At 41.4% G+C, this 13424-nt stretch overlaps 1 protein-coding gene across 3 annotated transcripts in view; it reads left to right on the forward strand.

Moving 5' to 3' along the window:
- The window catches only part of Hmg20a (high mobility group 20A), an 82119-nt gene that overhangs the window by 39630 nt on the left and 29065 nt on the right, over positions 1-13424 (forward strand). For all 3 annotated transcript variants that reach the window (XR_009380247.1, XM_059267933.1, XM_059267932.1), the window contains exon 2: positions 8994-9086. Coding sequence is in view for 2 of the 3 variants with exons in the window: in XM_059267933.1 (XP_059123916.1) it covers positions 8998-9086 (89 nt within the window). In the remaining variant the exon portion in view is untranslated. The remainder of the gene's footprint in view (positions 1-8993; positions 9087-13424) is intronic.

Consider the following 13424-nt stretch of genomic DNA (forward strand, 5'->3'; position numbering starts at 1 on the left):
TGGCTATACCAACATGCCTTTTTCCTTTTCTCTTTCTTTCTTTTTTTCTTTCTCCCTCATTTTTCTGGGCTTGTTTGTTTAGTTCATTGATTTGGCAGCTCTTAACTTTTTTGTTCTGAAATAGTGTTTCTTGTAATCTTAGCTGACTTTGAACTTGCTTTGTGTACAGACAAGAGTGACCTTGAATTTCTCTAATTTACCTACCTCCACCTCCCAAGTGCTGAGATTACACTCCCGTGCCAGCATGGTCAGTTTATGTATGGTATATTCAAGACCAGGACTCCATGCATGCTAAGTAAGCAGTGTATCAACTGAGCTATCCTGCCCCCACATCGCCTTTTTACTGCTATAGTATACCAGGAAATGAGGAAGGTACTCTACACTAAGGAAGGGATGCCACGTTTTATGGGATTACTATGGGTCTGAGTTGGTCTTGGGAATTTACTTCCTTGTTTACTGCTAATAAAAGCAGTGTTTAGATAGGCTGTGTAGTTTGAGACCAACAGACCCCATAAAACAGCCAAACAAATGGACCATAACCTCCAAAGACAATACTGAGTTGTAAAATGACAAGTTTTGCTTTGGCAGAGGAAAGTGGTGTTTTTATTTTTCCTGTTATCACAATGCCTTACATAAAACTGATAGAAAACACTGCCTCTTTCTTTTTGTGGGGATTTTTTTCCTTCCAGTACATTTTGTGTTAATAGTAACAGGGTTCTACCAACCGGGCTTCATGTTCATGTAGAGGAATTCACCTGGTTAGAAAGAAACTGAAAATGTCGAGTTTCTTTTGATTATGTAGTACCTTCATAGTTTTTTAGAAGATACTTGAATCCTAAGTTGGCAGACAGTTACTTCATAAACATCCTAAACAAGATGGCAGCTTTATGTTTGTTTCTGACTCTGGCCTCTCATTTTCCTTTCTTGGTTTTGAGGAACATCTCTGACCTGAGAGAGACTGCAGACTGTAAAATGCTGTAAAGCAGAGCTGCCCACTACTGGCAGCAAACACAATCTTGATCCCATAGTGACTGGAAGCAACACAGGCTTCTTGTCGAAAATGCATGAGCTACAGGCATTGTAGTAGATGGCAACTGAGTTGTTTCTTTTGTAGCAAAATACCTGTCTGCCTTCAAAACAAATTACAAGTAGTATATTTTCAGTACAGCCCACTCTTCATTATTAATCAGATCAACAGACCATGGTTAATGTATATACAGGTCACAGTTTATAGATTTTATTCCCAATTGTTTTGGGTTTGTTTAAACATCCAAGTTGGTTGCACCTTCACAATATATCAAGAATCTAACTACTTCACACCTACTCTAGTGTTTCCTTTTAAGCCTTCATTACCCTTCTGGATCTTGTAGAAGCTTCCTACATGATCTCTAACCCTTTCCCTCTCCACCTGCCCACAGCCAGTATGATCCCATGAAAACATTAGCTCTCATGCCTTACTTACTTATAGTAGCTTCCTTTCTCAGAATCAAAGCCAAAACCCTTAATATACCTAATAACCTTCAGCGCTTGGTGCTGTGTTAGCTCTCAAACTGCTGCTTTTTGCTGCTGACTCAGTCCAGTCCCAGTTGCCGCCACCTTCAGCCACCTTCTAGGCATGGTCCTTTGCGCTGGTTGGTCATCTGTTTGGCCTGTTCTTTCTTCATGTACGTACACATAGTTTCTCCTTGTGTCTTTTTTAACTCTTTCCCCCAAAGAAAACTACACTGGAAGTTTCTTAGCTTCTGCATATAAAATACTTCCTTCCCTTAAGCCCCTAAGCTTTATCTCTGCTGTTTTTTTTATCACTATATAGCATCATTCATTTTACTCAGTAGTTTTGATCTGTCTTCCCCAGTATACTGTGAATTCCAAGAGAGTACGGATTTTTGCCTCTTACAATCATTATACCGTATCCCCAGTGTATAGAAAAGCCTAGAATGGTAGGTAGCCAGTGGATATTTGTTGAATGGATGAATAAATGAATGATTTGGTTTCCTGCCATCTTGTTCTTAGGCTAGACTTCCATCGCTTTTTTTTATATCAGTAATGGTCATAGGAGCCCGAGCTGAAATTCTAGAAATAAAGAACCCTATTTTCTACTGGTTATACCCAGCTTCTATTTTAGGGTTTGGTTTGGTTTTGGTTTTTCAAGACAGAGTTTCTCTATGTAACAGTCCTGGCTGTCCTGGAACTCACTCTGTAGACCAGGCTGGCCTCAAACTCACCAAGATCCACCTGCCTCTGCCTCCTTAGTGCTGGATTAAAATGTGCACTACTACGCATAGCTTAGTTTTTTAATTTTTTTGAGGCAAACTCTTACTGTGTAGCTCAAATTCACTATATAGCTAAGGTTGGCCTTGAACTATTGATCCTACAGCTGCCACCTCCCAATTTCTGGAATTAAAAGCATGTGCCACCACACCTGTATGTTTGGTGTTTTTTGTTTTGGTTTGTTTTAATGTTTGTGGGTGTTAAACTTGTTCATCATGTCTGTGTGCCTGGTGTCCACAGAGGCCAGAAGAGGGCATGAGATCCTCTGGGACTGAATTACAGATATTGTAAGCTGTAGTGTGGGTGCTAGGAATCGAACCTGGGTCCTCTGCAAACAAGTGCTCTTAACCACTGAGCCATCTCTCCAGTACACCCCCCACCCCAGTTTTTTGTTTGTTTGTTTTGTTCTGTTTTGTATCAAGACAAGGCCTCAAATTTGAGATCCTCTATAGAGGATCTCAAGCCTCTCAAGTGCTGGGATAGCAGCATGTCCACCACACCTAACTGTGCCATCTCACTCTTTTTCTATGCTTTTCTTTTCTCTTTTTAACATGGCAGGCGAACCCTCAGCTACTGAGGTCCAAGGCCAGCTATGTTGGACTCCCAGAGCATTATTTCAGTACTTTACATACCGATTGCCTCCTCTACCTGAGCCCTCCCAGATTACCTGGACCTATCTTGTTTCTTCTCCTCCCATCTAAAACCCTACAGCAAAAGAGTTCTTTACTGGATTTCATTTAACTGAACCCCAGTTAACTGCCAAGTGGGATTAGCAGTGTTCTCATCCCCACTGTAAAACATACTGATTAATGCCTACAGCCTACTGAATGTTCCTAGCTAAATGTTCATAGCTGGTAGGTGATGCTCTAGCAAGCCTTTGTACTTTCACTTCCACTTAAATGTGTATGCAAAGCAAAGTCAGTTGTATTTATGCCCAACCTGGTTATATACCAAAAAATATATATAAATTATATAATTGTTAAATATGTAATACAGTATTTTTTTAAATGAACTCTATTTTTTTAAGCAGCTTTAGGCCCACAGGAAAAATGAGGCAAGTAGAATTCTATGTACTCACTGTCCCCACACATCCACAGCCAATCCCACTGTCAACATCCTGCTCAGAATGGTACATTTGTTAGTCCCAGAATGGCACATCACCATAATTCACATCAAGGTTTACTTTTGGTGGTATACATTCTGTGAGTTTTGACAGATGTATAATGATATCTTTCCCACACACACACTGAATTACCGGTACTACAAGAGTATAATGATATCCTTCCCCCTACTGAATTACCCTGCAAGATAGTCTCAATTCCCTAAAAATCCTGCACATTCATTGTTCTTCACACCAAATCCTGGCAACAACTACTTATTTTTATTTCATAGGATATCAAAGAGGTACACTCATGCAGTATATATGTATGTAGCCTTTTCATATTGATGTTTTTTACTTAGTAATATGTATTGTTTCCTACACACTTGTTATGGCTTGCTAACTCATTTTTTTTTTAAATCTTTTGGTTTTTCAAGACAGGGTTTCTTTGTATAATAGCCCTAGCTGTCCTGGATCTCGCTTTTTAGACCAGGCTGGCCTTGAATTCACAGAGATCCACCTGCCTCTGCCTCCCCAGTGCTGGGATTAAAGGCGTGCACCACCACAACCAGCCTCATTTTTTTTTTTAATTATTGAATAACATACTATTGTCTAGTTACACCACACTTTATTTACCAACCGAAGGACATTTTGATTGTATCCAGCTTGGCAGCTATGAATAAATCTACTGTAAATACCCATGCTTAGCAGGTTTTGTATGGACATAGATTTTAATTCAATTAGCCAAATACCAAAGATCATGAATGCCGGGTCATATAGTAAGAGTATATTTACTTTCGTAAGAAACTTCAATTTTCTTCCAAGTCTACATTTTGCATTCCCATTACCAATGGAGGAGACTACTATTGCTCCATGTCCTTGCCAGCACTTAGTTTAGTCAGTGTTTTGGATTGTGGCCACTAATAGATAGTAGTAGTTTTAATTTGCACTTACTTAATGACATATGGCATTGAATATCACATGTACTTACTTGACATCTGTCTACTTCGATAAGGTTCTATTCTGCCGGTTTGGGTTCATTTTTAAATTGTTCTTTTATTATTTTTGTTGTTGTTGTTGTTGTTTTACAAATACTTCTCTCAATTTAAAACCTGCTTTTCATTCCTTTGACATTTTCTTTTGCAGAGCAAACATTTTTAATCTGAAATTATTATTAGTTACTTGTGCTTCCTTTTGATTGCTGTTAGCATGGTTTATCTTTCTCTACCCCTTTCCTTTTATATGTGTCTTTATATTTAGAGTGGTTTTCTTTGCAGGTGATACATAGTTGAGATTTTTTTTTTCCTTTTTTATTTTCTTTGTTATTTTGTCAGAGGGGTGAGGGGTGTGGCTGTGGGTACACATGTGCCACAGTACACATGTAGAGGTCACAGGACAACTTTTGGAGTTTGCTCCTTCCATCTTATGAGACAGTCTCTCATGGTTTCTGCCACTCCACATACTCCTGCATATATTAGCTGGCCAATAAGCTTTCAGGAAGTTCTGCTAGCTCCACCTCCCATCTGTCTTCCTGGAGGAAGAGTACTGGGAATGTGGATACATACCACTGGATCTAGCTTTTTGTGTATTCTGGGAATCTAACTCGGGTCATCGGGCTCACACAACAGGCACTTTTGCCCATCGGGTACCCATGTTCCCATCGTGCATGTGGAGGTCAGAGAACAACCTTCAGGAGTTGGTTCTGTCTTTCACCATGGTTCTAGGATTAAACTCTTGTCATCAGAGTTGCTTGGCAAGCACTGTTACCCACAGAGCCTCTCCCAGGTCCAAGGAAGATTTTTTAGATTTCACCCAATTTCCTTTTTTGTTGCCCTTTATTAACCAAACCTACATCCTCTTGCTATTGTATGTGGTGTGTGTGCCTGTTTGCATGTGTGTATAAGTGCCCACGCACATGCGTATGCATGCATGTGGAAGCCTCAAGTTGACTTTGGGTGGCTTGCTCTCCATTTCTTTTTTAATTGAGACAGTCTCTCAGTTGAACCAGATCTCACTGTTCAGCTAGTCTTTAGCTTCAGCTTGCCCCAGGAATCTGTCTCATTCTCCCAAGTGCTGGGACTACAGGCAGCTGCTATATCTGCTAGCTTTTTACATAGATCCTCACTCTTGGTGGGGAAAGTGCTATATCCCCTGAGCTATAAAAGGAGGAAGAAATGGATGGGCATGGTGGAGCATGTCATTATCCTAGCACTCAGAAACAGGCAGATCTCTGATTTCGAGGCCAGCCTGGTCTACAGAACAAGTTCCAGGACAGCCAGATCTGTTAACATAAAGAAACCAGATGCCCCAAAACCATGTCCTCATTATGACTTGGTTCCCCAACCTACTACACAAGAGAGAATGTATATATTGATTAGTTAGTATGATTAATATAATTTTCATTATAATTTTATATCAGTTATTTAAAATATCTTAAAATAACTCTTGGCTAAGTGAGTAGTTAATGTTATAGAGAATTTTTAGGCTTCCAAAGCTAAGATGCAGACTTAGTTCAAATAATAGAAATTTTTAGGACTATAGCCAGAAGACTTGGGTAGATCCTCTGCCAGGAAGTATCTTGCATGATATTTATGTAAACTGCAGCAAAGAAGCAAATTTGTGTATTTACTTTGCCTTTGTACACATTTCCTTCTCCTTCTAGAGTAGCATTCATTAAATTTCTTAAATGCCTTGCATGGGATTTTAAAGTTCACTGTGACCTCTGTACTGGTACATTATCAGGCACAGATGATGCACTTGAAGGGCTTTTGGCATTCAGTGACTTAGCAGCCATGATTCAGTTTGAATCACCCCCTCCCTGATGGACCAGATGAAAGCTCATTCCCATGGGATCCGAGCCATGTTCTTGAGAATCGTTTTCTTTTCCAACTTACTGAGCTACTTTAGAGGCCTCTGGGTTTCACTGGGCTTTTCTTCATTTCCTTCTGTTGTTGATCTTGGCCCTTTATCTTCCACCCACTTTATTACTCATTTCGGAGGGACCTGACTGCTCAGTAACACTGAGAAAATGTATCTGAAGCCATATGGGTTGAGTAACACAAACTTAAAAGAGTGGGGGGAGGGGGGAGAAATGTGTGTTCTGTGAACTTCCTTTGTTTATGTGGTCTGTTTATATGTTGTTAAGGTTGTGCTATCCAGCTGCCTCCCTACATTTCAAAAATGACTAAAGATAGCTTGTGAACACTCTTAACAGGGCCATGTTGACATAGTGAACGAAAAAACACTTCATTTGTTCCCTACCAAATAATGTCTCTCCTTTTGAGATGAGGGAGCAATGCCAAAATCTTTAGATGGCCAGTTTCGAGGTTCTTGAGAGGCCAGTGACTTCTAGGGACACTTGTAGAAATAAGTCAACCAAGTCCTTGTTAGGTTGGAGGCTGTGACTGTTTCTTCACTACAGTTAGGCTGTGGTATCCAGCTATCTCTTTTTGAGGGGAAGGAACCAGGTAAAATGAACATTAACGTTGGTGTTAGTAACCCTGAATTTCAGCCCATGCTCTCATCTGGCTTTATATAATGTGAATTAAAATTTAAGTACATTTCAGTTAGGATCATTCTAGAAAACAAGTGGAATTCTATAGTATTTGTCAGAGCCATTCCACTGTAAGTACCTTGTCTTAAGAAACTGAAAATGGTTCTCAAGCCTTCCTGCACATCACATGAATGAATGCCTTCCTCTGCCTTCTAGGCTCTATATGCCGTAATTCATAAGATAAATACAGGGAGGCTTTTTTGTCACATTCAACTATTTATGGATCTTGGTCTGCTAAATAATAAATTTCAAAGTGAAATTAAGTAAGAACAAGAAATAAAGCATCAGTTTTAGTGTTTGGGAAGTGAAGCACTCCATTGAACATTGAGATGCGGTCGGTGTTCCTGCAGCTTCTTCCTGTTTCCCCCTGAGCCAGATGAACACTGGCTCAGTAGAGCTCCTGTGCTCGCCTTTAATGGCCCCTCACTGGAGCCCCTCACCAGCAGCACTGAGAGGACTGCCAAGGGCCTTCTCAGTGAATTCGCATCATTTACTTCTCAATTCGCCCACTGATTGAGGCCTTCTCTCTTGAGTGCTTTGCAGTTCCACTTAAGTGGCTGATGTTTGGGGTCACTATTGAATGTTTTGTGTGAATATCACTTTCATGATGAATTGGCTGCTGCTGCTTTTAACTGTATGGGGTGAAGCCCTTGGTGGTAAACCTTGAAAGGGAAAAATCCTTCTCTGTAGAGATATGCTAAATGAAATTACTCTCTTTATCACTTTGTCCTTTTATCCTTGCAGTCCGATAACCTCAGGTTCCTGTGATTTATTTGTTTTCTTCAATTAAGCTGAGCTGTTTCCTGTACCCAGGTGCATGCTATTTATGTTGTGGGTTTTGACAGTGGAGTGGTGCACATTTCTGACCTGGAAGTGTGGTTTCTTTGACTCAGAACCACATCAGTATGCCTTCCATCCTCTACTTCCTTTGCACTATTTCCTTTTTCAAGGGCTTGGTGTGTCACCATTTAATCCAAGCATGATTCATGTGGGACTAAGAGCTGGTGATGTTGTAATAATAATACTGTATATATAGTAATACTCAAAACACTTGCTGTCCTAGCCTTTCTCTGTTTATGAAGTACTTTCTGCTTAATCCCTCTCAATAACTCTGTAAGTTAAATCAGCAGTTTTGTCTGTGTCTATGCTGGTGAAATTTTAGCTTAAAGTGGTTGGTTAAATATCTCTTGCTCAAGATTGCAGTGGTTCTGGGTCAGTCCACCTAAAAATCTCCACAGGAAATGAATACTTTTGAAGGGCTGGGGAGAAGGTGCAGTTGGTAAAAGTATTTGCTGTGCAGGCCTCACAGTGGACCACAGTGGAAGGAGAGCCTCTGACCTCCACATGCAAACCATGGCCCACACACATATATACACACCTGCATTCACACATGTCATGTACACACAAGAACAATAAATTAAGTTGTTTTACTTTATTAAAGAACACTTTAGAGAATGAATAAAGGATTTCCAAAGCATGTCCTGTTTATTAAAACTGGACTTGTTTTTATTTGTGTGTATGTGTAGTATATGTATGTGTGGGGTATACACATGTATGCACATGTACACATCCATGCATGCACACAGAGGCCAGAGAAGACCATCAGGTGTCCTGTCCTACCACTTTCTAACATATTCCCTTAAGACAGGGCTTCTCACTGAACCTGGAGCTCACTATTTCAGCTAGTCCGGCCGACCAGCAAGCCCTGTGACTCCTTCCTGCCCCGTCTCCCAGCACTGGGTTTATAGGTACACTGGGGTGGGGGGAGCGTGTACGTGAGTGCTGAGGAGTCAACTCCCGGTCCTCTTGCTTGCACAGCTGCCACCCTTACTTACCCACTAAGCCCCAACTTGTTTTCAGTCTGGTTAGTTGATAAAGACCGTGGCTAAAAGCCCATTAACCACAGAGTTTGAATTGATGTGTCCAAGTCAGGAAAACAAGCATTTAGGTCAGTTTCTATTCTATTGCTGATGTAATAAAGCTAAGAAAGGCAGGCCCTTAAGTTAGTGGAACTTGAACCAGAAGTAATTAAGCCATTAATATTGTTTTGTGATTATCTCTTCCTTTCAGGGAGATGGAAAGCTTGATGACTACTTCTGCCCTGCCGCCCCTTTTCGCAGATGAGGACGGCTCCAAGGAGAGTAATGATCCGGCTGCAGCTGGGTAAGCGCTGCTTTGGGGCCTTAGACGTTTCCAGAGGCTTCAAAACACAGTCTCTGAGAAAGTGTGAGGTGCTAACGAGGCAGTTTTCTACCGTAGCAGTGGAAGGTGCGTGTGTTGGACTTTTCAGAGAGAGCTGTTGTGAACTGCTTTGTAGTGTCCTCTCAGCTGTCTTCAGTGCTCTTGTCCCTGTACACTGGTACAGCAGCACTATGGGCCTGGTGCAGGGAATACCCGAAACAGGGGACACGCTGAAAATCAAATCTCCTTTCTCTGTAAGCTGCCATAGTTTTTCATTTTTTTCCCCAGAGATTAGACCTGCGTGTGGTTTGTGTGTGCATGTGAGCAGATGGAAGTGGGATATGAACTAGTTTTGGGTCTGAGGATTTAGCCAACAAGCCCCAGTGATCTTTCTGCCTCTATGTCCTTTAGTGCTGGGGTTGCAGGTATGCACAGGGCTATTCCCGGCATTTACATGGGTGCTGGGATCCAAACTCTGGCCCTCAAGCACTTTTAAACGCTGAGCTATTTCTTCAGCCCAAGTTCTGCTTTTGTTATGATTCTTCCTTCAAGTGTTTAGAAACTGGGGCAGGAGAGGTGGCTCAGTCGTTAGAGCACTGGCTGTTCTTCCAGAACACCTAGCTTCGGTTCCCAGCACCCACATTCCCAGCTCAACAACCTTCTATAACTCCAGTTCCAGGGGATCTGATGCCTTCTGGCCCCAGAGGGCATTGTGTGCATGTGGTACACAGGCATACATATAGGCACAACCACCTGTACACATAAAAATAAGTAATTTGTTTAATATATTTTTATTTTAGGAGCATTGGTGTTTTGCCTGCATGTATATTTGTGTGAGGGTGTCAGATCTTGGAGTTACAGACAGTTGTGAGCTGCCATGTGGGTGCCTGGAATTGAACCTCGGTCCTTTGGTTAAAGTGCTTTTAACTGCTGAGTCATCTTTTCAGCCCCAAATAATTTTTTTAAATTAAAAAAAAAAAGATGCTTCAACACTTTAGCCAACTTCTTGTTTCTCCCATCACTTTTCCCTGGAATCATTGGACAAACCTATAAAGGAATTCAAAGAAAAGTTAATAGCAGCATCCACCTCTTACCTTGAAATTCTCTGTTCCACTTGAGAAGGATTTTTTGTTTTGTTTTGATTTGGGGTTTTTGATTTTTGGTTTGTTTGGCTGGTTGGTTTGGTTTTTTGAGACAGGGTCCTCCCTCTCTCTCTCTCTCTCTCTCTCTCTCTCTCTCTCTCTCTCTCTCTCGACCTAGTTGTTCTGGAACTTGCTCTGTAGACCAGGCTAGCCTCGAATTCAGATCCACCTGCCTCTGTCTCCCGAGTGCTGGGATTAAAGGTGTGTACCACCACTCCTGGCTTCACTTGAGGTTTTTTTGTTTTGTTTTGTTTTGTTTATCTTTTCTTGATATTTATAAGCTGTTTGCCAAAGAAGAAATATATTCATTAATAGATTCAAGTGCTAGCTAATCCCTAAGATGAATTATTTTAATATTCCTTAAAGCCCTTTAAAAAATAACTCATATTATGTAATTCTGTTTTCTACCCTCACATTCATTTCTCAACCTCATTAATATCTCTGCCTTTTGACCTCACTGCTTAAATGAAATTGTTCCCCAAGACTTTTCTAAAGGCTGCCTGGTTACTAGATTAATTCATTCAGGAAAAGTGTTCAGTGTGGCCAGCAAGGTGGCGCATGCCTTTAAGGTCAGCATTGGGAGGCAGAGGCAGGCAGATCTCTGTGAGTTCAAGTCCAGCGAGGGCTACGTAGTGAGATGCTATCTCAAAACGAGGTGTTCTTCCCAGTTGTATACCAAAGAGTGTTCACTCCTGTAGATCAAAAGCAAAGGTCAAAAGAAACAACAAGCTTAGTCTTTTTATTTTATTTTTTACTAGTAGGGTGACACTATCTCACTGTGTAGCCCAAGCTGGTCTGGAACTCAGTCTGTAGAACAGGCTATCCTCAAACTTTAGGCACTCCTTCTGCCTCTGCCTCCTGAGTGCTGGAATTACAGGCATGGGCCACCTCTTTGTCCTTTTGGTTTTGGTTTTTAGTTTTTCAAGACAGGGTTTCTCTGTGTGAACAGCTCTGGCTGTCCTAGAACTCACTCTGTAGAGCAGGCTGGCCTTGAACTCACAGAGATCTGCCTGCCTCTGCCTCCCAAGTGCTGGGATTAAAGGTTTGCAACACCATGCCCGTCTATTTCTTTGTCCTTTTACAGCTCAAATTCTGACAGAAAAAATGGGACACTAAACAGGCTAAGTCAGTAGAAGGCCTGTGGTGGATAGGAACTGGAGTGAGAAACAAAGCAGGGAGGAGGACTAGGAAGAGTTGGGGTACAGTTTTAGACAGCGGCCAAGAAAGCACTTAATGAGAACGTGATTTGAGTAATGTGCTCCCTCCTCAAAAGAAGTCAGTTCACTGCACGTTATTATCCAAGGAAGATTATTAGGGGCAGAGGAAGCCATAAGGCAAAAGCCTGGAAGTAAGGCTGTCTCTTACTTTGCAGAAATAGCCAGAAAGGCAGTGTGACTAAAGCAGCAGATTGAAGGGTGAGGGGCAGCAGAGGACTCTATGGGCGCTTCTTTGGTGTACCAATGAATTGCCTGGAGACTGCATTAACATGCAGATTCTGATTTAGAAAATCTAAGGTAAGGCCAGAGATTCTGTGTTTCTAACAAGCTCCCAGGTAATGCCGTAGATGCTGACAGGCCCATACTCTAAGTGGGAAGGGCGGATTGTAGGACCATAAGATCTTTTACCCTTCACTCTAAACACTGGAGGATTTGAACAGAATAATAAGATCTAACTGACGTCTTACTAATCTGACTGTTGTGCTGCCAGCGGGGCAAAAGTGAGCCAGGGCTGGAGCAAGGAGACATGATGGCCTAAAGAGCATCACTCATAGCCTTGACAAGAACATTTTTGGTGAGATTGTGAAGGGAGAAAAAACCTCATTGGAGTGTGTTTCTAAGATGTGGGAATGAAGTTAGTGAGAAGTATAGAATTCTAGATGTATTTTGATAATAGACCAAACAGGATTTGACTGTGAAACCAGATGAGCAATGTGAAAAGGGAGAAAAGAACAAAGACATTTCAAAGCTTTGGCATCACTAGTTGGAAAGATGGAGTCACCACTCACTTAGGTGGGGGAACTGAACAGTTAGGGGAAGGAAGCTTGGTCAGGAAACTATAAAACTGAGCTGCTTGTTAGAGCTTCAAGCGGGGATGTCAATCAGGCAGTGTCATACCAGGTTCTGACGTTCCAGGCAGTTTAGGCTAGAAAGAAAAAGTTGAGGTCATCATCATCTAGCTAGGACTAACTCGATGAGACTAGATAAAAATCACTGAAGGAATGAGCACTGTGTGGAGAGGGAGAGGGGAAACTCAACATCTAGAAGACAGACAGAGAAGGAATAGTAAGCCACAATCCACAGTGAGAGCTGAGAGGCAGCAGAATAAACAGACGGGGAGTGGGGGGTGCCTAGAAACTGATGGCTGTCTCAAATCCTTCTGGTAGATTAGATGAGGACTGAGAAATGACATCGGATTTCACAAGATATATACTGGTGGCCTAGATAAGAATTGTAAGCTTGCGCCTCTGAAATGCATTTCAGACAGGATGGGAGAAAATTGAATTCAGCAAGTATGACCTACTCTTTCTAGGGCGTTAGTGGTTGAGAGCAGTAACAAATAAAGACCTTCACCGAAAGTTAGGTAGAGACAGTGTCTTTCTTTCTCTCTCTCTCTCTTTTCCATTTTTTTTATTTACTTATTTATTTGTTTATTTATTTATTCTATTATCAGCTTGATACAGTACAAATTCTTATCCTAATAGTGAAATGTTTCACTGAGGCTTGCCCAGTGATTGAGTAATACCAAAACTTATTATAAGCCACAGTCATCCTAGGGTTCCCCCCTGCTATGTAGCCTCCCTGGTTCTGTGGGTTGCAGTCTGATTGTTCTTTGCTTTATATCTAGTATCCATTTATGAGTGAGTACATACCATGTTTGTCCTTCTGGGTTTGGGTTATCTCACTCAGGATATTTTCTAGTTCCATCCATTTGCCTGCAAATTTCATGCTGTCAATGTTTTTCTCTGCTGAGTGGTACTCCATTGTGTATATGTACCACATTTTCTTAATCCATTCTTCAGTTGACGAGCATCTAGGTTGTTTCCAGGTTCTGGCTATTACGAATAGTGCTGCTATGAACATAGTTAAGCATGTATCTTTGTGGTATGATTAAGCATTCCTTGGGTATCAGTATGCCCAAGAGTGGTATGGCTGGGTCTTGAGGTAGATCGATTCTCAAT

This window comes from Peromyscus eremicus, chromosome 7 (assembly GCF_949786415.1).
Source record: "Peromyscus eremicus chromosome 7, PerEre_H2_v1, whole genome shotgun sequence".
Lineage (NCBI taxonomy): Eukaryota > Metazoa > Chordata > Mammalia > Rodentia > Cricetidae > Peromyscus > Peromyscus eremicus.